General features: G+C 46.1%; 1 protein-coding gene across 3 annotated transcripts; it reads left to right on the forward strand.

The window, feature by feature from the left end:
- The first annotated feature begins 86 nt into the window (after positions 1–86).
- kif11 (kinesin family member 11) lies at positions 87–12,707 on the forward strand. Of its 3 annotated transcripts, none has more exons than XM_021312823.2 (27): positions 87–193; positions 470–569; positions 1,730–1,859; positions 1,946–2,043; positions 2,118–2,196; positions 2,357–2,542; positions 2,646–2,770; positions 2,849–2,939; positions 3,015–3,160; positions 3,242–3,338; positions 3,415–3,510; positions 3,602–3,690; positions 4,014–4,101; positions 4,747–4,820; positions 4,893–5,007; positions 5,078–5,149; positions 5,400–5,535; positions 5,619–5,791; positions 7,782–7,907; positions 7,983–8,138; positions 9,223–9,362; positions 9,434–9,594; positions 9,665–9,783; positions 9,863–10,085; positions 11,122–11,297; positions 11,376–11,486; positions 12,513–12,707. In XM_021312823.2, exons 2-27 carry the CDS (start codon positions 496–498, stop codon positions 12,618–12,620), a joined length of 3,189 nt encoding a protein of 1,062 aa, XP_021168498.2. In that variant the 5' UTR covers positions 87–193; positions 470–495; the 3' UTR covers positions 12,621–12,707. The 3 variants fall into 3 exon arrangements, with proteins under 3 accessions (XP_021168498.2, XP_012711853.2, XP_012711856.2); XM_012856399.3 differs by having other exon boundaries at positions 117–265; XM_012856402.3 differs by having other exon boundaries at positions 117–265; positions 12,516–12,707.
- Positions 12,708–24,160: the final 11,453 nt, after the last annotated feature.

Genomic DNA, 24,160 nt, shown 5'->3' on the forward strand with positions numbered 1-24,160 from the left:
CTCTGCGCTGCCTGCGTCACGCCTTCACGCTTGACCAATCGTGGCGTTTGTTTGTCCATTGCTGTAAGGCTATTGGTGGGTTGAAATTTAAAAGTACATTTGAAGAGTTTCTCTTCGAGCGCCAGAGGAAGAGGAGTTTTCTGTGCGGCTTTGCTGAGGAGTCAGAGGAGAAATCAAATTTAACGTGAAGAAGGTGATTTTTTTCAGAACTATATCGCCATATTTTAGATTTTATAAGGAGGAGGACGACGTACAGCGCCACTCGGTGAGGTATTCTGGGTTTAACGGCTCCGTACTTGACGCTAATCTTCGCTGGTAGTTTCAAACTGCGGCTCGGTCCGCGTCTGTTGGTTCTGAGTGGTTCTGAAACGTCGCCGGGATCAGATCTGGTACCTGCCCGGCGACGGGCCGCCATTGTTCGGTTGTCCGGTGCTGTCCGTGCTAACCGGGGCTGTAACGGCTTCCACAGGCTCTCAGCGCGGCTCTGCGGCCATCATGGCGTCTACCAACGGGACCGGAGGCAGGCGAGAGGAGAAGGGCCGGAACATCCAGGTGGTGGTCCGCTGCAGGTAAGCGACCGGAACCGGGTCTGTTTCTGGGTTTTATCGGTGGAGAAGTTGGCTTCTCAGCAGGAAAGGACCAGTTTTAGGACATAAACAATCTTTAATCCGGGTTAAAACCGGCTTTAATCCGGGTTAGAGTCTAAATCCCCATCGGGCTGACCTGGACCGGGTCATTTGAGGCTGGTTCTGGATGCTTTAGATCCCGCTCTGGGCTCAGAATCCTGGAATCATCTGTTAAATATAAAACACAATGAGACCAGAACCTTCTTCCTTTTGAAGGATGTAATTATTGACCCATAAACCAGGACTTTATGTTATTATAAACCACTGAAAATCACAGGGTCCAGGTTTAAAATCACAATGCCTGGACCGGACCCTGGCGGTCTGGTCAGATGTTCTACAGATTAATGGTTCCATTTATCCAAACACTAAAGCATCACTTTGTTCCTCCTTCCAGCGTCTGATCCTCCGTAAAGAGGAACTTTGCTCTAGAATAAACTGGTCAGACCTGGACTGAATGCTGACTGGCTGTTTTATCTCTTATTCACCAATAATGTTTGGATCGTTATTTAAAGGTGCATAGCTGCGTTATTTAAAGGTGCATAGCTGCGTTATTTGACTTTATAACATGAATAAGTCAGTAGCTCACTGGTTAAATGCAAAGTAAAGAACCAGAGCTGCTCTCCTCTGACCTCCATCAGTGGGAAACGATGGGAAAAAGTCGGACCTTAAAGGACCTGCAGAACCCAAATCCTCCTAAACAGATTCTTGTCTTCGTTGTTAGTGAATTAATTCATTTCCCAACATTAATTCATTTCCCAACATTTTAGCCCATTTAACAGGTAAACAGGGAAAGTTTAATTTAATAAGTTCAGATGAATTAAGAATAAAAAAAGTCAAATATTTCTTCAGCAAAAGTTGGGTCTGAGTTCTGTTTTTTTTTTTCTTATGTTTTTAATTATTTTATACAATATAATAACTATTCCATTAATCAATGACTTTCATTTATTATCTATATATTGTTGAATATTTTATTGATAAATTTTCAGAGTTTAATTTGAGAATAAAGTAAACTAATTTGAGTAGCGGAGAACAATATATAAGCAGATTAAATCGGTTTTCAGCTGGTCCCGTTCCTGTTTCAGCCGCTCTGCTTCCTGTTTCAGGCCTTTTAACACCATGGAGCGAAAGTCGTCGCACGGCGTCATCGACTGCGACCAGACCAGGAAGGAGGTTCTGGTCCGGACGGGAGGCCCCAACGACAAGTCCTCCAGGAAGACCTACACCTTCGACATGGTCAGTGGCCGGCAGAACCAGGAAGTGGTGCGTGTTACGATTAGTTGGAACCAGCTGGCAACCCGCCGTCTTTTTCCCCCCCTCAGGTTTTCGGTCCGGCCGCCAAGCAGATCGACGTCTACCGGAGCGTCGTCTGTCCCATCCTGGACGAGGTCATCATGGGATACAACTGCACCGTGTTTGCGTGAGTCGTCCTCTCCACATCCGTCCTGCGCCGCAGAGCCCCGTTCATTGACCGTTTCCTGCTGTGTTCTCCAGCTATGGCCAGACCGGCACCGGGAAGACGTTCACCATGGAGGGGGAGAGGAGTCCAGACGAGCAGTTCACCTGGGAGGAGGTGAGTGTAGCCCCGAGCGCCTCGGTGGGTCGCTTTAAATCGCCTCGGTGGGTCGCTTTAAATCGCCTCTGTGAATCGCTTTAAATCGCCTCGGTGAATCGTTTTAAAGCGTGTGAACAGGACCTAAGCGGTCTGACTTTGGACTCTGTCCCCCCTCCAGGACCCGCTGGCCGGCATCATCCCCAGGACGCTGCACCAGATCTTCGAGAAGCTCTCTGAGAACGGCACCGAGTTCTCCGTCAAGGTGTCGCTGCTGGAGATCTACAACGAGGAGCTGTTCGACCTCCTCAGCCCCACCGAGGACGTCAACGAGCGGCTGCAGCTCTTTGACGACCCCCGCAACAAGGTAGGGGCCGTACGGCTGCCGAGCCGCCTCCTGGTGGGGGTGGGGGTTGTGGCGCCGCTGACGGCGGCCATGACAGCGTGGTGACGGCGTGGTGTCGTTGCAGCGCAGCGTGGTGGTGAAGGGGCTGGAGGAGGTGGTGGTCCACAACAAGGACGAGGTCTACCAGATCCTGGAGCGTGGAGCGGCCAAGAGGAGGACGGCCTCCACCCTGATGAACGCCTACTCCAGGTCTGTGTGGCGGTGGGCCGCGGCGGTGTGGGTGGTCCGGGTCCGCTTGGTTCTGACGGTTCTGTCCTGTCTCTGCAGCCGGTCCCACTCGGTGTTCTCCGTCACCATTCACATGAAGGAGATCACGCTGGAGGGGGAGGAGCTGGTCAAGATCGGCAAACTCAACCTGGTAACGCTCGCCGCCGTCGCTCCGCCCAGGACAGGAAGTCCTTATAAGGCCTGACGCTGACCCGCTTCCTTCCAGGTGGACCTCGCCGGCAGCGAGAACATCGGCCGCTCCGGCGCCGTGGACAAGCGGGCCCGTGAGGCGGGGAACATCAACCAGTCGCTGCTGACGCTGGGCCGCGTCATAACCGCGCTGGTGGAGAAGAGGCCGCACGTCCCCTACAGGTGGGTCGGCCTCACAGAACCGGGCTACCAGAACCGGTCCGGTCCGCTTGTCTTCAGCTGACGCCTCTCGTTCCCCCACAGAGAGTCCAAACTCACCAGGATCCTCCAGGACTCCCTGGGCGGGCGCACCAAGACCTCCATCATCGCCACAGTGTCGCCGTCCTCCAGCAACCTGGAGGTAAGTTCCCCTCCAGAACCGACCCGGGTCCAGACCCGGTTAGGACGCAACCCGCTGACTGTGCTGCTGCCTGCAGGAGACGCTGAGCACGTTGGAGTACGCCTGCAGAGCCAAGAACATCATGAACAAGCCTGAGGTCAACCAGAAGCTCACCAAGAGGACCCTCATCAAGGTCTGCTGATGGTTCTGCTTCTGGAGGTTCTGGACCTGCTGGTTCTGGAGGTCCTGGTTCTGATCGGTTCCGCTGCCTTCTGTCCCGTCAGGAATACACGGAGGAGATCGAGCGGCTGAAGCGGGACCTGGCGGCGACCCGAGACAAGAACGGGGTCTACCTGTCGTCAGAAAACTACGAGTGAGTCCCTGCAGCTTCCTGCTGAGCACAACAGCTGCTTTAGACGCTGAGCGTGAACTTTAAGCTGCTTCTTCCACTGAAACATCCAGTTTAGACCTAAATAATAACAATAAGAATATTTCCTTCAGCACATTTAATAATTATATTAATAAATAATTAGAGGCGTCAACGGGTCAGAGTGACTGATCTGGTGTTTTTAGGCCTTTAAGAGTTAAAACATGCAGGCATGTCAGATGTGCATCATCCTGCTGTTGACCTGGGTTCAGATAAAGAACCTGTTAGCTCATGATCGGGTCTGGTTCTGATCCGTCTCTGTCCTGCAGGAGCATGGTGACGCAGATCACCGCCCACGACGAGCAGATCACGGAGTACGTGGACAAGATCTCCATGATGGAGGAGGAGCTCAAGAAGGTATCTGCTGGTTCCTCCCAGCAGGAGGTTCTGACCCAGAACCCTGTGGGTCGATGCTGCTCCTGTTTGGTTAGGAGGAAACCGTGTTATCAGACATAAACTTTATATACAATACATGGATTATTACATTAAATAGGATTTCTATAATTAAACATTGACGTTTTTTACTGATTAACAAAAACAGACATTAAAGGTGCATTAAGCAACATCCAGGATCTTTGCTCATGTCTGCCCCCTGTGGCGACTTATTGGAATTACACCAGCGAGTGCCGCAGGAGAAGAAAAGCTAGCTGGTTTTTATTTTAAAGTTGTAATGTCTTCTGGGGTAAAAAAGTTAGAAATATAATTTTTATATAACAGAAATCTTTTATTTCCAGCAGACGTTGAACAGAGTGACTGCGATAAATAGAAGATGAGCCATTCCAAGGCTTATATGGGAAATAAATAATTAACTTAAAACTTGCTCAGTGCACCTTTATCTTAGGATCTAAACCTCCAGTTTGAAACATTTGAGTCCAGCTTCTGATGAAATGGACCACAGAAGCGTCTGAGGGTTCTGGTGTTCTGTGAGGACCGGGCTGTGAATGGTTCTGCTTGAACTGGACTTTCTTCACGCAGCAGCTGAAGGTCGGCTTCTCTCTGCAGGTCACCGATCTGTTCGTGGAGAGCAAAACGCGTCTGGAGCAGTGCGCCGTGGATCTGGACGAGAAGCAGCAGAGGTAGGACCGAGTTCTGGTAGGCGCAGCCGGGCCTCTGCCGGTCTCACCGGGTTCTCCTGGTTCTGGTTTCAGGCTGGAGGAGACCAGCAGGCATCTGGAGAAGACCAAGGAGAAGCTGGTCCAGGAGACGTTCATCTGCTCGGAGCTCAGCTCGGTCCACGAATCTCTGTACAATGCCGCCGGACAGGTACGGGTTCTGGTCCGGTCGGGTTCTGCTCCTCCTCCTGGCTCAACCTGACGATGTCTTCTTCCTGCAGCTGCTGAGCACCGTGGATGAGAGCACCAGCGACGTGACGGGTCTCCACGACAAGCTGGACCGCAAGAAGCAGGTTAGACGGGTTCCTGGTTCCTCCACGGTCCAGTTTGGTTCTGCTCTGATCAGTTGCTTAACTCTTGGTGATAAAAGGTTCTGCAGGTTCTAGTGGGTCTGGTTCCTTCTGCAGCTTCTCTTTAGACCTTAGACTGATTATTTTGGGGGCGGACAGCGAGGGTCCAAAGAACCGAGAGCAGAACCTTGATGAGCTGCTGCCCGGTACCAACCGGACCTCCAGAACTCTGACGGATCTCTGGTTCCTGCAGGTGGAGCAGCACAACATGCAGATCCAGCAGAGCTTCTCTCAGCGGATAGACAGGGCCTTCAGCACCATGCAGCGCTGCATCCAGAACCACGGCACCAAGCACAGCCACATGCTGCACAGCTACTCCCACACCGTCGGTAGGAGGCCCAGGTTCTGACCCGGCCCACCAGAACCCGGCCCCTCTCTCCCTACTCTGCTCATCGCTGTCTCTGTCCTTCAGACGGACTCCTGGAGAAGAACGACGCGGCACTGAAGGGCGCCGTGGGTGCCGTGGAAACGCTGGTGGGCGGAGTCCAGTCGCTGGTGGGCACCGGCATGGCGCGTGTTCAGGAGAAGGTGCAGCAGCACGAGGCGCTGAGCCAGGAGCACAAGGAGGGTCTGCTGCAGATGCTGGTGAGAAGCTGGAACCTGGTTCTGCTCTGTCCCCATCAGTAAGCTGGGTTCACCTGAGGCAGGTGTGCCCAGGTAGTCTCAGGCATAGACATCATATACGTAAACGCATCGTTGGACGGGTTCTGCCTGTGCTGCGATGCATCAGAGCATCCGCCATGTTGAATGTGGCAAATCTGCAGTTACTCAGTCACTTAAACAGTATCAGAGGGACTTTAATCTCAGAAAATACTTTATATTCGTAATATTTTTATTTTTGTAATATTACAAGTTTATTTAGTATCCCCTTGTTTTTTCCCATAATACTACCACTTTTGTCAAACAATTAATCTCTCTATATATTTTTTACAAGTGTGTGTGTGTGTGTGTATATATATATATATATATATATATATATATATATATATATATATATATATATATATATATATATATATATATATATATATATATATATATATATATATATATATATTATTGTAACACAAGCTTCTGTGTTACATTAACGCACAGTCTTCTGTGTGTATATAGGTTCTGTATATTGATTTATTTTATTTTGTCTGCACCATCAACACCAAGTCAAATTCCTTGTAAGTGCAAACCTACTTGGCAATAAACTTGATTCTGATTAATTGATAATTATTAATATCCATTACAAGGCTTTCATCATGAGTTTGCAAGGATTTGCACCATTGAATCTTCTTACTGTCGGGCACTGCATTGAACTAGTCCTAATTAACCTTTACTAGCTTCCAGTCTCCAGCGTGGATCCTTCAGTCCAGCCGACAGCAGCTTCACTCCTGAGTCTCCTGTATGATTGTAGCTCAGGTCCAACTCTTTCAGATGGGAGGGGTTGGAGGTCAGAGCTGATGCCAGAGAAGCACAGCCTTCCTCTGAGATCAGACAGCCTGACAAGCTGCAGACACACAATTCAACACAAGATACGAACATGAGGGCGACTGTGGCTTGATGGGTTGAGTAGTCACAATCAGAAGGTTGTGTGTTTGATTCCAGCTTCCCCTTGCCACATGTCGATGTGCCCCTGGGCAAGGCACTTAACCCCAAACCCTCTATCTATCTCCCCCTATCTCGGTGTATGGGGAGTGTGGCCTAGTGGTTAAAGCAGTGCGCTTGCAGTCAGGGAAGGATGCAAGTACCCGGTTCAAGCCTGCACTCTGGTAACCTGACGCCGCCAGATAGATTTGCTTCGCATATCCATCTGGAAACCTTCCGTTGAAGTAATTTTGGGAAGGGGCGAAAATACTGGTTAGCTGATTGGCCTATGTTGGTGATAGATGGGCCAAATAAACCAATCAGATCAACGAAGCATATGACGTACTCGTCAACATGCTTCGTCGTCGCTCGTAACAGAGCGACGACGAAAACACAACCACAAGCCAAGCTACTCTTGCTCCTGCAGGTAAAGGCTCGTTAGCTCAGCAAAGAAATACTCTGTAATTCCGATAAAACTTGCTCTATAGCTGCGCTAACGCTACTTTCATCGGCTGAAGCCGCCATGTTCTTTAGACTGAACTGTCGCGCCTCAACCCGCCTCAAAGCCAACGCTGATTGGACGTTCGTTTGGTGCACGGCTCCAAATTTTCTTTAACGGAGAGTAGCCAGACTGATCTGCGAGTGAAACCTTGAAAGCTCGCGAGATCAGGATGGTCTCACGAGGCTAGCACTCTGGGTCCCTGAGCAAGACCTTTAACCCGAGATTGCTCCCTGGGTGCCGCACATGGCAGCCCACTGCTCCCCAAAGGTGATGGGTTAAAAGCACAGAACAAATTTCATTATAATGTATGTTTCAATCACAATAAAGATATTACTATTACTACTACACTACTTTCTGCCACATACAATATGGTGGTGACTTTGACGTACAAACCTGCACGCCCAATGGGGCGTCTGCGTATAAATGTCTATGGTCTCAGGTAGTTTTTCTGGTAGTCTCAGGTCTTGTCAGGTGTTGTCAGGTGTGTCTCTTGTTCAGGACGAGCATCAGCAGGAGATGGAGGAGGTTCTGGCCACTCGGACTCTGTTGGGTCTGTCGGCCGTCAAAGAGCTCAGCGACACCCTGAAGTCGTCCGTGGAGTCGCAGCAAATTCTGGCCGACCAGGTGAGTCCGTGACCTTTGACCCCCTGAGCCTGCAGAACGCCAGGACCTGACCGTGCCGCCGTCTGTCTCCGTCAGGTGGAGGCCATGAAGGAGACCGGAGCGTTCCTGGGCGGCCTGGTTCTGGAGCTGGCGGGTCTACGGCAGGTGGCCGTGGACGGTCTGAGCGCGCTCCAGAACCAGCAGGAGAAGCTGGAGGCGGAGATCCAGCGGGCCCAGGAGCGCCACCAGAAGGTGAGGGCCCTACCAGAACCACGTCTGGGTCCAGGTTCTCAACAGGCCTGGTTCTGGTTCATGTGAATATTAGCGTCTGGACCGGACCTCTCCATGAATCTGGTTCTGACCGGGTCCAGCAGAGAAGCTCTGTTCAGCCGGAGGAACCCAGCGGTGGCCTCCTGGTTCTGATGGTCTGGATTCGTAGAGACCCGGTAGAACCGGTTTGGACCTTCTTCTCCAGCTGTCCATTAAACTCGGAGTACCCGGTTTCATACGAGCCGCCAGGTTCTGGCTCCATGGTGTAAATTTATCCTGAAGGCTTCCTGCCTCTCCTCCTCCTGATTGGTTAAATTAAAACTCTTTACATCTGCCAGAGTTTACACTGATTTACAGCCCGACTTTATTAGATTTATGTTTTATTACATTTAGGATGGTTCTGGTCCATTCTGGGTCCATCTGGCAACATAAAGCAGCGTCTGTTTCCAGAGATGGACTCATTTTAGTTTCCAGAAGACTTTTGGTGACAATCAGAGTAAATTACATTTTATAGGACATCTGGAAACGACCGTAGAGACGTTTACCTGTGGGGGCGTTTACCTGTGGGGGCGTTAATGTTTAGAATAATCCAGACATCATCAGGATGAACAGGTAAACAGGTGAGCTCCTAAAGGTGATGTCACCGTTTAACCTCTTCATGGAGCGCAGCCTCTGATTGGATAGCTAGAACTGTCCTGTGATATGCTACCAGACCCGTTAGAACCGTCCTGGTTCACGTCTGTATCTGCAGGCAGAGAAAAGTCAAAGTTAAAACATCTAATTCAGATTTTTGGTGAAAATCAGTTTACCTGACGGTGTGCTCTGATTGGTCGGTTCCTGTTCTGATGTAACTGTTAATGAGCTGCAGGCTCCAGCAGCTGATTGGGTCGGTTCTGATGTTCAGACTGTTTAACCCATAAGCGTCACGACTCCTTTAATGTGTTTTAATAAATTAGAATTATTCAATGTTTAAATATGTCAGAATTATTAAATGTTTAAATATGTCAGAATTATTAAATGTTTAAATGAGGCCTGCAGACGCTCACCTGTGCTCTGGTGTCATCAGGGGATGAAGGAGACGGTGCTCCTCCTGCAGGAGCAGCTGCACCTGCTGACTGAGGAGGCCCAGCAGGACTACAGCCACCTGCGCTCAGCCACCAGAACCCTGCAGCCTGCGGCCCAGAACCTGCAGCAGAACCTCAGCAGGTGAGACGCATGCCTTCAGGCTCCGCCCCCTCCTGCTCCTCCTCTTCCTCACCGGCAGCTCTCTTTTTCAGCCTCTGCAGCTCCGTGGAGAACCGGGCCTCGTCCCAGGCGGACCTCCTCTGCTCCGCCTCCTCCTCCCTGGCCTCCTCGCTGCGTCAGACGGCCCAGGAGAACCAGAACCTGCTGCAGGAGATGGACGGGTACTGCTCGGACCTCCACGGCGCCGTCTCAGGTACCGCCCGCGCCTCCTCCTGCCTCCTCCTCCCTCCTCCTCCATGAGCTCACCTCCATTGTTCCTGCAGGGCTGGTGGAGCGGGACCTGCAGTGGACCCTCAGAACCAGGGAGCAGGCCGACAGCCGGGCCCAGGAGCAGCTGGTTCTGATGAGCCGGCTGTCAGAAGATGCTCAGAGCCTCCAGCAGGTACCGACCCAAACGGTTCCGTGTCTTCTGGGTCGCCTCTGGCCCGGTTTCATTCTAACGGTCCGGTTCCCCCCATCAGAACCTCCAGACCCGGTGCGCCGAGCAACTGCAGACAGCCGAGGAGGAGCTGAGTGGCCGGCAGGAGGAGACCCGGCGGGCTCTGCTGGACCTCCAGAACCAGACCTGCTCGGACCGGGAGATTCTGACCCGGCAGCAGGCAGAGCTGCAGGAGCAGGTGGAGACGGGCCAGCGGCTGGTCCACAGCTTCCTGCAGGAGGAGCTGAAGCAGGACGTTCCCACCGGTGAGGAGCCCGTCAGAACCAGGCCCATCAGAACCAGGCCCGTCTGGCCGGTTCTAAAGCCGTTCTGGTCCAGCTGCAGGTGTAACAACCCGGTTCTGGGTTATTATGAAGCTGGTACCGGCTCTGCTGTTTAGCAATGAAGGGAACGGTCGGTTCTGCAGAACCAGCACCGGTTCACTGACGGCACCAGGTCCAGAACCGTCTGGGAATTTAAAATAAATCTAGGAAAGACGTTTTTTTAAATGACAGAGTATTAAAATAAACATGAATTTATTATTAGTAGTAGTAGTCTAGACTGACGTAGAACCGCCTTTAGATCCACAGCCGTTTATGCTGGAATTTTATGGACTTTAAGTCGCATCGGTCAAAAAATGCGTCATAAAGAGGTAAAAAACATTTATTTATTTATTTAGACGTTTATTTCACACAACCAGACTAAAAACCTTTAATCTGGTGATTTTATTAAATCACACAGCGTAAGGTGGAGCAGACCTGGGAGGATGAACGGAGTAAATTAGCACAACAAGCCAAAAAATGGGCCCGCTACGTGTAAAGTGGTCAAAATACGCTGAAATTAGCCTAGTTAATTAGATTTAATTAATTTATAGTGGTTCAGGTGCAGCATGTAGTGTAACAGGCCCACAGCGCCCTCTGCAGGCTGGAGTCGGTAATGATTACTTACTGGTTAATATGAATTACCATTTAAAACTAATATAGAAGTCGCAGGTTCGGCCACATTATGAAAAAATTATTTATAATCTGAAAAATACAGGTAGTAATAAAGTAATAAATAAAGTGCTGAAGGTTTAATCCTGGAAACGTTTTAGAAACGCCTAAAAGCCTCGAAGGTTGTTATCAAAATACCAAAGTGTGACATCAGTAGTGACCTTAGAGCAGCACCTGCTGCTGCCCAGCCACCTGGGAGGGGTCAAAGGTCATCATCCTGCCCAGAGAGAGCAGGTCAAAGGTCACCAGGAGTTTTCCAGGTTTTTCCATTTCCTGCTCTGACTCTGAGTCCCCGTCCTGCTGCCTTCAGGTCTGACGCCTCAGCGGCGGGCCTTTGTCTACCCCAGACATCTGGACAAGTCGCGGAGCCGCAGCGAGCTGCTGGAGGCCCTGAGGAGGCAGCAGGAGGAGCTGCAGGCCGCCGTGGAGGAGGAGGAGCTGCTGCAGGAGGAGGAGGAGGCTGAAGAGGACGAGAAGCAGAGCCAGGTAGGTTGTCCTCCGTGGTTCTGGGATCTGCTGGTGGACCAGAGGTCAGCCGTTAAAAGTCCGTCTGTCCGCCTGCAGGACTCCCTGGAGGACGACGTCAGCACCTGCAACGACAGCCTGGCCACAGAACCGTCCTTTGTAGACGAGAACCTGGTGTTCAACGAGACCAAGAGGGTTCCCTTCTTCAAGGTGAGCTCAATTCAATTCAATTTTATTTATATAGCGCCAATTCATGAAACATGTCATCTCAAGGCACTTTACAAAGTCAAGTTCAATCATATTATACAGATTGGGTCAGATTATACAGATTGGTCAAAAATGTCCTATATAAGGAAACCAGTTGATTGCATCAAAGTCCCGACAAGCAGCATTCACTCCTGGGGAAGCGTAGAGCCACTGGAAGAGTCATCTGCATTGTACATGGCTTTGCTGCAATCCCTCATACTGAGCAAGCATGAAGCGACAGTGGGAAGAAAAACCACCCATTAACGGGAAGGAAAAACCTCCGGCAGAACCGGGCTCAGTATGAACGGCCATCTGCCTCGACCGACTGGGGTTACAGAAGACAGAACAGAGACACAACAAGAGAAACAAAAAAGCACACATTGATCTAGTAATCTGTTCTACATTAGATGGTAGTAGCGGGTGAGCCGTCTTCTCTGGATGATGTCACAGTTAACAGAACGCCAGACCAGGTGTACCTACTATGAAGAGAAAAGAGAGAGAACAGAAAGTTAAAGCAGAAATGACAACACATAATGCATAATTGAAGAACAGTAGAACTCAATAGAGTGAGAAAATTAGATCCTGATATACTCCAGTAGCCTAAGCCTATAGCAGTAAAACTATAAAGGTAGCTGAGAGTAACATGAGCCACTAGTTATAATTTTTGTCAAAAAGAAAAGTTTTAAGCCTAGTCTTAAAAGTAGACAGGGTGTCTGCCTCACGGACCAAAACTGGGAGTTGGTTCCACAGGAGAGGAGCCTGATAGCTAAAGGATCTGCCTCCCATTCTACTTTTAGAGACTCTAGGAACCACCAGCAGACCTGCAGTCTGAGAGCGAAGTGCTCTGTTAGGAACATACGGGGTAATCAGAGCTCTGATATATGATGGAGCTTGATTATTAAGGGCTTTATACGTTAAGCCTGCTCAGGTAGCAGGTCTGCTCAGGCTTCACCTGGACAGGTGATAACCGTCTGCTTTCTGCTTCCCCAGAAGAAGAAAGGCGGTAAGAAGGAGGCCAAGGTCCAGTCCAGGTCCAAAGCGGCGGAGAACGAAGCCACTCCCCTGAAGTCCAGACTGCCGCTGCGCTGCCAGAACTGAACCAGAACCAGGAGTTTTCTCTTTACTAACGTTTTTACCGCCGTCTTTTAAAATGTCCTGTAAATAAAGATTTCTGCTTGTTTTATACCGTTGCTGTGGATGTAAAATAAAACCATCATTTTAAATCTAAAGCGCGTCTGAATCTGGACCTTTAGTCTGGGTTTAAAGCTGCTGGTTCCTCTGGGCCCGCGGTGAGGCTGCCAGAACTTCACGCTGAGCTTTAAACGGCCGCTGGCTGTAAAGTTTGGGTTCTGAGGATTCTTCATCCTGCTGCCAGAGGAGGAGGAGAGCAGCAGACCGGTCCCGTTCAGAACCACCTGAGATTCTGGTTCTTCCCTCCTTGACCAGAATCTCTGCTGTAAATGAGTTATTTCACATATTTAAAAGTTATATCACAGGATAAAATATCCATTAGAAAGGGTTCAGATTTTAGACCAGAACCCGTTCACAGAACCTTTTGTTTCTAGACTGTTTTGCTATTATATTCATTAAATATATAAATAATCCACCAGCTCTGATGTTTTACTTTCACCTAAAGCTGAAATAATCCAGCTGTTGAGATTATAAAGTAGAGAGCAGCTCTGTTCCACTTTAATGAAACTAAAGTCCTTTATCGGGTCTTTACGGCTCTTTAACTTACTATAATTATTTAAAATGATGTAGCCTATGCCATTATTAGCTTTATTATCCATGTGGGCCTGATCTAAGAAAGGCCTTTAATATTAATTATTGCAGGTGTTAGCGACTCTAGGGGGCGCTGTTTTACTGACTCCTCCAGAAAAATATTTAATTGGAAATTGTTTAAATTTTATTTATGTTTTTGTAATTTAAGCAGCTCCAAACAAACGTGTTTTCCTTTAAATTAGCAGCAGTGTTTCCTTCATGGAACCTGATGTAGGTGATGGTGAACAGTCCTCCCTAAACCACATGAGACCACAGAGGAAAAGGACTTTGTTGGACTAACATGTAGGAACATTTAAACAAAGTAAAACACAGGAAGAAGGAACCTAAAAGCAAATATTAATCTAGTGTTGGTTGGCCTTGCTAGCTCATTGGAGGATTGATGTGAAGCTTTTCTGTTGGGAACCCTTTATTTCTAACTTTATATTTAAAGATAAATTACATTGATTTTGATATAAAATGGATTTTCTAGTGTGCTGGTTTATGCTGATTTATCAGTTTAAATAAGATTTATCAAAGTCAGCTTGAATGCATCACTAAATATTTAGCTGCTGCTGACAGGTGTTGAGTTTTTATGTCCCACTGAATTCATCATGCCAGAGACGACTCTGAACTGACTGTGCATGCAGTGATTTTACAGCAAAAATAGTAGAGAACATTAGTACGTTTCATGGCCACAAAATTTATTATATTTGAGAATTTAACTTACCAGCTGTTAAAAAAAAATACTGACCAGTACAGCTCTTGTGTTGCCATGTAGTGGCTGAACAACGAAACCACACTAAACATTGCAACGTAACACCGTACAGTTAGCTATCTGACGTTTTTATTCATTTTATTTATCAGTATTTTACCAACTGAACGGCTCATCTTAGCATTCCTCATATCCCCCAGCAGCCGCCACTGCTGGCTGAGGGTGGGGTTCCTGGGGTTCTGCTTTGGTGAAACTGGCCCCCGGCGACTTGAACCAGTAAAAGATTAATTTCCTCGAAGTCATGTGACGTCGGCATGTCTCTGTAAGGATTTCTCTCTGCGACGCATTCCTTTACGGCGTACGCGATGACGTAGGAGGGTGTGCTCCATTCTACAGCCGGTAAGTCAGTACGGCTGCTCCTCAGAGCTCCAGCTGGGTGAGCCCGTAGACGCCTCGGTGGGCGGGTTCTGCCTATGCTGCGGATGTGTCAGAGCGTCCGCCATGTTGAATGTGGCAAATCTGCAGTTACTCAGCCACTTAAACAGTATCGGAGGGTGTTTAATCTCAGGATTTATATTTGTAATACTTTTATTTTTGTAATATTACAAGTTTATTTTTGTATCCTTTTGGCTTCATTCTTCTGACTTTATTCTTGTAAAGAATAAAAATAATTATAAGAATTTAACCTGGCCCTAACTACATGACTTAGTTCTGCAAACTGTGACTATTCCCCTTTATTGTCATAATATGACGTTTTTCCCATAATATTACCACTTTTGTCTTTTTTTTTTTTACTTTATGCTCCTATGACATTTTTTCTCATATTAGTAATTTTATCTCTTTAATCCTCCCCAAAAAAGTCTGTTGCTAATCTGTGACTATATCGGATCTTAAAAGGTTCACACGGTTTTATGAAATAATAAAGACCACAAATTTATATTCATAACACATACACACACACACACACATATATATATATATATATATATATATATATATATATATATATATATATATATATATATATATATATTTCTCCCCCCCTCTCTCTCTCTCTCTCATTCATATATATATATATATATATATATATATATATATATATATATATATATATATATATAAAGAGAGATAAGATAGGCTTTATTGATCTCACATTGGAGAAATTAACTTGTCACATCGGCTCAGTAGTCAATAATCAGAAGAAGGTGCCAAAAGTAGGACAAGGTGCATCAGTTATATACAGTGTGTCCTCGTCTATACAGTGGATCAAAAAAAGAAGAAGATAAGAAAAATAAAAATACAAAATAGAAATAAGGCAGAGGATATCTTATGTACATTCACTGTGGCTTATACGCGTGTTTATTGACATATATTCGGGTGTAGTAGCAGCAGAAGTCACTTCTTTCAGGATTATTGTACACTGTATTAAATAGAATTGTACATTAGTTATTGCACATTAGTTATTACAGTTATGGTTACAGTTACAGTGCAGCATTGTACAGTCTGATAGCAGCAGGAATGAATGACCTGTGGTAGCGCTCCTTTTTACAGGCAAGATGTCTAAGTCTGGCACTAAAGGAGCTGCTCAGCTCCTCTACAGTCTGGTGCAGGGGGTGGAAGGTGTTGTCCATGATGGATGTGAGCTTGGACAACACCCTCCTCTCAGCTACTTCCTCCACAGAGTCCAGAGTGCAGCCCAGGACAGAAGTGGCCTTCCTCACCAGCTTATTCAGCCTCTTTCTGTCCCGCTCTGCGCTGCCAGGAGCCCAGCAGACGACAGCGTAGAGGAGGGCTGAGGCCACCACAGAGTCATAGAAGGTCTTAAGCAGAGGCCGGCTCACTCCAAAGGACCTCAGCCTCCTCAGGAGGTGGAGGCGGCTCTGGCCCTTCTTATACAGAGCGTCTGTGTGTTATGGGAGTTCTGAACAGATAACTGACTTCCCAGAGTTACTGAAGAAGGAGACGGTCGAGTGGATACAGTTCCAGCACTTTTATTGAGAAACAGAGCAGAGATCACATAGATGGAAAGTAATCGCACCCCACGGTCCCGCTGCAGTCTGCGTCTGCCCTGTCTCTGCCTGTCTCGCTTTTCGGGCTTCCCCTAATACTGCACCGTGGCCTTGGTTTGAGACATAACAAAGACAGTCTGTCATAGACAATAATCATTCTACGCAGCATTCAGCCTTGCACTCAGCAAACAGTGGATCTTATACACAGACATCTTGTCTCCAGGCCTCCTATGTCCTACTCCTCCCCACCCTGAATACCCTCCTACTCCTTTCTCCACTCACCCCTCCGATGGACAATAATCCACCACTCCATACTTACAACACCAGGAGCAAAGGCAGGAGAGGTTCAGTGCGGGCAGGGGATCCCCAGAAAACGGTACCCCCCCCGGGGTAGTAAAAACTGGCAAGGCCCCCCTCCCAGGGAGGTCTGCCCTCGGCCAGTCTGAGCCTGAAAACCCTGTATTGAATCTAAGTGTTAACGTTACCAGCTAATATTAAAGGATCTTTAGAGCCAATCCGATCCTGGTTCTTCCTATATCAAATCAAAAAGGTGCATAACCCATAGATCTTTGTGTGTCTGAAGCAAACAGTTTCCATTTTTCATAACCCCATATTGATCAACTTGATGTAACATTAAAGTGTAGATCTCATAACACAAAAAAATCAAACATGTGAGTCAGTGGAACAGAGCAGTTACACAAACAGCAACACAATATGAGAAGAGTCCAAAACATCAAGAACGCAAAGTTAAGGAAGCCTTCAGGCTTTTCATGGCACAAGGCAGAAAATAATCTAACCGCGCTTAGGGTCTCTTCAGGCAACTCCTACCGTTAAAGAATAAGGAATCAGAGTTCTCTGGCTTCTTCATCCCCAGTCCTCTTCTTGTTTCCTCCTCGCAGGCTGAACGATTGAGCTGGATGGTAATAAGCGTTCAGTTCTGGATGGGCACTGAGCATTTTATTTTGCATTTCTCTCTAATAAAACACTTTGTGAAGATGTTCTGCAGACACGAGTCCTTGTTTCTTTTGAGGAACAGAAGCAAGGTGTATCTAGTGTTCTTATCAAAACCCCCATTCATGTGTCATTTATTAAAAAACATCCTCCAAGCACTTTCACATTCAAGATATTTCTGTCCACAATTATTTAGCTCTCAGAATTCTGCAATTTAATTATTAGTTAAAAAGAGTAATCTTTAAGTTCAAATGTATCTGCAGTAAATTCATAATAATTCTTAACAGAATGCTTTTAATGTGTGTCTTAACTGTTGTTGTCTGACAGTTGAAGTTCTCTGCAACATAATTTCATCAACATATTTGTTTCATGTCATTTCCCGTTTTATTTGAAAAACCCAACTGAGAAAAAGAAAGCCTTTCCATGTGAAAGCCTTTTCCCTCTTTCTCTGTCTTTTTTAAAAGAAAGAAAGTGAGGTGCTGTTCTGCACAGAGAAGACAAAATATTTATACCATGCTGTTACTGTTCAAGGATGTCAACTAATTCTGATTAAGCAAATCAGAATTAGTTCCCACATTAATCCTAAAATAAAGTAAACCTTACATTGTGTACATTGTAAATTATTTTTTGTTATGTATCTTCTTAAACTGAGGATTAAGGACTTTGATTAGGAAGTTCTTGGATGAACGCGTCTCTGCGTTCCTATTTGTCTAGGCCTCTGCAATCTGATCTATGTTTTCTGAGTGCCTGGTCAGGAAGGGTTAAGGTTCTCTGAAGCTTTCTGTTTTCAGCAACCCTGAAAACCCATAACCCTTTACAGTCAGTCTTAGGTGTCAGATAACCTGTGGGACCACATCGTCGTCTCTCTGGTTCCACCAGCTGTGTCAAGTCCACAACAGCTCCAGACCACAGCAGCTCGTCCCTGGGTGCTGTACCCCAGGGGTCTCCACACCCCCCTGTGTGGAACGTCTCTCGTTGTAAGGATCTCACCTTATGTCCTGTTCAAGATGTTCTTTACACAACAGGAGTTCCAATGTGGGGTGTCTTTGCTGCTTTGATGTTCCTCAGAGAAAACCTTCATTCACTGATACATCTTCAAGCTGTTACCCTTTTATCATCACAGCCCCCCCAACCATCCTGACCAGATCCAAAATGTCCATATAATTTAATCTAATTAAATTAATCTTACTTCTTTTCTGTATGTAAGACGATAACCATTAAATTATCCTGATCTAAAAGCCCTCAGATTAACAGTTAGCTAAAAACTCAGTGTTATGTGTTTTTTCCCTTAGGATGTTTAACCGGTTAAAAAGACTATTGAGTTATTTGTGTTCTAGTTAAAAGATATTAAATCTCCATAAATATTGTAACCATTGTACACTGATGCTTTAATCCTAAATTTACCCATGTTAGTTAGTAGGATGTGTCATTATGCTAATTTTATTGCAACCTTATCCATTTTAGCCAGTAACCTTTTCTTTGCGTTTTATTGATGCCTGCCCAAGTAGCAGAAATCAGCTTACTCTAAGATGTTCATTAAATGAAATGCTATTTAAAGTTCAGATTACTCTACGTATATAGTGAAAACTAATTAATTAATTTATTTATTAAACTGTTGATATAATACCCACTTAATTTATTATGTTGCTCTATGATTCCATCAAGTTACTTCTTTAAAAGTTTTCCACCTTTACATAATCTTAATGTCTTTCGTAATGTGTGTTTTGTTTTAATTGTGTACAACAAAATCTGAAGTGAAATGAGTAAAGTCGTGTCTGCAGAACTCATCTGTGTTTGTTGTCGAAGGTTGTTCGATTCCTCAGTCATAGTCCTTCATTGTCCATTTTCAGTTCAATGTCTGAGATCAGCAGATGCACATCGGTCAAAAGCCAATTTGGCTGCCAATGTCATCAGTTAATCTCTATAATTTTTTTGCAAGTATATATAAGCTCCATCTCTATCTTTCTATCTAAATACTTAAAACTTACACAGGGAACATAGATGTTCACTAGTTTCTGCCACATACAATATGGCGGTGACGTTGACGTACAAACCTGTGCCCAATGAGGCGTCTACGTATAAATGTCTATGGGTGAGCCGCTCAGAGCGCCATGTGGATTCTTTGGATGGTTAACGGAAGTCCTAGCCTGATATGGTCATACTCAATTGTAGTCAGAATTTGAGTCTGATACTGCTCCATAGAGCTGTGATTATGGGGCGTGTTTCTAACTAACCAGGAAAAAAAATTCCTCTGCACTCAATTGGATAGACCTACAACCAATAAGAGCAACGGAGTGTGTGACATATGTTAAGCGACGCATAGTTGTTGTCAACAGAACTCAACTGTTAGCCTAGCATAAGAAGATGAGCGTTAACGATTTTTGCCGGTGTTGCAAAAAGAATGTAAGGATCCAAGGAGTTCTTCAACACACAAACCTGTCGATATCTTCTAGAACAGACCTAATGGCAGAATCTACACACCTCAACTCTCCAGTGGCAGCCATCGTTGTTATAAACAAATTCAACCCAAGCGCGCTTTGGTGACCTGGTTGATTACGTTACTGTTGATCATCTGTCCATCATCGTATAAAGCCCGCCCTGACAATTTGACTGGCCCGGCAGATATTGGGCGAGCATACTCGCGCTACTATTGAGCAATGCCAGACCGAACTTCCCGACCTAAAACGTTGTGGGCGGGACTAAGTTCGGAATGGCACCCAGGCTACGGAAGTCCCTGAATGTCCCAGACTCCGTCAGTATCTCTGTCCTACCCTGAGATAATGATCTAATAATCAATCAATCAATCAATCAATCAATCAAATTTTATTGTCAATTACAATTCACATTGCAATCGAAAAATCAGTTCCAGTACAACCGTCCATCAGATAAACAAACAAACATTTTGGGGGGGAACGATTGACTGAGGCCTTGCGTTGCCAAGGAACGCAGCCATTAGGCGCATTCCTCCAAACAGCCCCGAATCCCGCCTGCACGGAGTTAACGAGGCGCTGCCCTTGAACTCTCGAAGGAAGAGCAACAACATGGGGCAAAGAGGGGGGGAGAAAAAAGAGACAGATGTTTGCCTATTTATGCTCTCACCAATAAAGAGACAAACAACCGACACAAAAAAAAACTCATAGCAAGAAAAGCCCAAATAACACAAGACAACATGTATGCAGGAGGTAAACATTTGAGACCTGTCGCGTGTGCGTAATTCATCAGTTTTATGAGTATCAGTATTGCGTGTGTGTATGGGCGGAAGTGTTTTATCTCCGTGAACACTCCAGAGGCCATTGTCCTTGATGTTATCGGGGGGAGGGGGGTAGCCGGAGGCTTTTCTGAGCACTCTCCGCCATAACAATCCAGGAGTAGAGATAGGGAGGGAATCCAAATATGTTATTTGTTATGAGACAAGCTGCACTGCCTTTCCTGTCAGCTTTTAAGTCTTTTGCTGGCTCCACATAAATCCAATTTCCCAAATTATTGGGCTTTTTCGCGCTTCACTTCCAGATTTTATTCCATCTCCCCTTGAGTTCAACCACCAAAGTCAGTCTGCGTTCCAACACAGGCAGCTTTTCGGCTTCGCTCCATTCACCTGCCAGGTTTGTCCGTTCACAGCCAGAGTGAGCGCGACATGCAGCCGGCAGCCTGATCAAGGCCAAATGGCTACCGACATCCGCTGTATTTGCCGATACTTCAAAAATCCACAAAAACCAATAAGTAGAGATCCCAGTAACCTTAATCCAATGTGAAAATTTCAAACGTCCAGGAATGACAAGGTCGAAAGATACACCGTTTTCCTCCAGGAATTTAGGGTGTATCTCACAAAATAAGTCAAATCAGGACCGGACGGGTCCCCCTTCCGTTGCCTACCCGTGGAAAAAAATGTATCAATAGTATTGAGAGACCAGCTTACCAGATCCATGTTTTTCAGAGTTCGGTTGATATGAAGAAAGTGCTCAGAAGACAAGACATAGCAAAGCAGGAGGTGGGGGGGGTGGGGGTGTAAAAGCTGCAGAGAGAGAAAAGACACGACCGACCTCGGAGAGAGACACAGAGACTAGTCTCTCTGTGTCTCTCTCTAATAAACATTATTAATATAGTAATTAGTATATTAATATAGTAATTAGTATAGTATAGTCCCCGCGACCCGACCCCGGATAAGCGGAAGAAGACGGACGAATATAGTAATACCAATAAACAAACATAATATGATAAACATTAATAAAAAAAATTATCAGACACCACAGGAAGAACAAATTAAAATACTTTTCTTACACAAGAACAACCAGAGTTAATGTTTTCCAGTCAACATGGATCACAGGAAGTGAAGGAGAGATTAGTCTCAGAAGATTAGAAGGAAAATTAAAGGCATGTTAAAGGTAAAGGCTAGAAGGTTCATCTTCCTGTGGCTACAGTCGCTGATATTATTCAGTAGTTTAAGGTCTACAGGACTGTAGCCGACCTCCCTGGACGCGGCCACAGTAGGAAAATGGACAAGTTGAAGAGAAAGATGATAGGAACGTTCCCAAAAGAGCCCAGAACACACTCCAGGTAAATGGCGTACCGCGAGCGAGCTATTTTTAGAACGTGACGTCACGAGACGTCATATCACGTGGTACGCGGTAGGGCAAGCTTGCTGTGTCCTCCGCTGTTTCGCTGTAAAAGAGCTGTGCGTTATCCTTGGTTTTACTCGTAAATCGACTGCTTTTTCCAAGTCTAAGACCATGGTTTTTAAACATTGTTGCTATGGAACGTGCAACACCGACTCGAGGTACGCTGATCGGCTGCATATGAAGGATGTTTTCTTCATTAATTTCCCGAAATTCAAGACTGCCAAGGAGAAATGTGTGCGCTGGGTACACCGGTGCGGTCGGCCTACACAACAGTTCAACCCGGAAAAAGTTACCAAATTCACGTACATATGTAGCAAGCATTTTGTTGGAGGAAAGGGCACAACCGAAGAACATCCTGACCCAATTCCAGCGACATCTAGTAGTGAACAGGTAAGAGTTTTTTGAATACCGTTTACCTTTGTCAACCGAGCAATCGAATGAAGCGCCTGCTACCATGATAGCATATAGGCTATCATGGCAGCTGAGATGTAAACAGTTGTTTTGTAGCTACCTACTGGCAACATATACCAATTCCTGGATGGTGATTACAAACAGAAAAAAAACGGCCGACGATGCCATGAACGCAGAGCAGGAAAAAAACAACAACGACTTACTGAAAGTTTAACGGCTATAAAGTCGGTCATATCGCTGTTTCTGTTGCGCGTGTAATGGCTTGTGGCTACGGGCGCTCTCTACCTGTTTTCCCTACCAAAGCGGCAAAAGGGGCGTTGCTCTTGAGACGGTGACGTCACGTGCGCGGTACGCCATTAAAGGTACACCAGTGTCAGATCACACCCTCCGTCACCATTAGAGCCAAAGTGGACTTCATGGGAGACGCCACAGATGAAAGCACTTCCCCTCTGACAGGTGAGACAGAACCACAGCTTTTTGGCAAGGCACCTGAGCTCCATGTTCACAGCTACAGCCCACCTGGAACAGAACCCTGTTCTGGAGGAGGCTCGGTTCTCTTCTGGGGCTGCTTTGCTGCATCTGCAACTCTGTTTTTTTTCACATATAGTTTTTTTGTTGCATATTTATTTACATGGATAAAATATATAACAATAAAATATATCTATGGTGCACCAGTGTCTTTATGTTAGCACCGAATGGCACACGTGTCAAACTCAGGCAGCGGGCTGAATCCGGCCCACCAAGGCAACTTATCCGCCCTCAAGAACCACAAAAGGCACATGATGTCATAGAGTAGAGGCATATATCATTTTAAAGTGAATAAAGTGGCTAAAACTGAGCCTCCTGTAGAAAATATTGATTTTTAACTGTGTAGTAACAGCATCCCGCCACTAGGTGTCAGGTTTTCCACACACATTAAAACCACCCAGATGTGTCCAGAAAGAGAAGAAGTGAAGCCAAAGTGGCCCAACATAGAAATGAGTCTGACACACCTGCTGTAAGGTATGAATTTAATTCTCTAAACATGCAGAATATAAATATAAATATAGATAAATAGAAATACAGGACAGTCTGCTGAACCAGGAGCCCGCAGTAACCAAGGTCCTTAAAGTAAATAACAGCGTCTTTATCGTGTTTATATAACAGGAATAAAAATCCCAAAGTCTGTTTTAAGGTGCAGCAAAGCTTAATTCCAGGCTACTGGATGTTCAGGTAGAAACTGGAGAGAAACTGGAGCTGAAATTTAATATTCAGTCATGTTTTTGACTGAATATTCACTTATGCTGGATAAAAGTGTCCATGATGAGAAAACACAGAGAAACTGTGTGAAATAAATTTGAAATAAAGGAGAAAAAGCAACAACAAAAAAACATCTGAAAACAGAACAGAAGAGGTATGTGGCTGCAGCGTACAGAGGAACGTCTGGAGTTAGGGGAGAAAATGTCAAAATGATAAATAATAAACAGATTATAGCAAACGTTGGGGTGAGATTATAGATTAATAAACTGGGTTATTTAATAAAGATGCCTTGTGACAGTTTTTCAGCTCTACGCAGCATGATTCTGGTAGTTTTAACAGGCAGATATGTCATTTCTGACTGATCATCCTGCATCTGGCACCGAGTTTATAACCCTGGCTTCCCTGCCATGTGTGAGGGGCTGAAGGGACGGGGGAGCATCAGAAACCCCCAGGAATGCATTCCTGTCATTATTCAACCCTGGTCCTCACGCCCACCATGTGGACAAAGCTGTAAATAGTTTACACACCATGGTTACATTATGAAGCGCTGGTTCTGGGTCAGGGCTCTGTGGAAACGACAGCAACTCTGCTTTATAACACAGAAATGAGAGGGTTCATTTTTAAAGGCATAGAACACCAACATCAACTTTTTTACACGCAAAGCCCTGGACAATGACTCTGAGATGTAGATGAATAGAAAAGACCTGGACATTAAAGCGGTGACCACTGTTGGTGGGGGATTGCTGATGCCAGGCTGAGATGGGCCACCGTTGCTGCATGCTGCTGACTGACTGCTGACTAATTCAGCAAATATCAAAGCGAAGCTCACACCGAGTGGAAAACACATAAACCAGAGAGGAAAGTAGAAGGTCATCCTGGGCCTTCCCCGGTCCCTCGTCTGTAGTCTTGTCAGTGTTTATGTTTCTGTTGCTGACGCTA

Source organism: Fundulus heteroclitus, chromosome 22 (genome assembly GCF_011125445.2).
Source record: "Fundulus heteroclitus isolate FHET01 chromosome 22, MU-UCD_Fhet_4.1, whole genome shotgun sequence".
Classification (NCBI taxonomy): Eukaryota; Metazoa; Chordata; class Actinopteri; order Cyprinodontiformes; family Fundulidae; genus Fundulus; species Fundulus heteroclitus.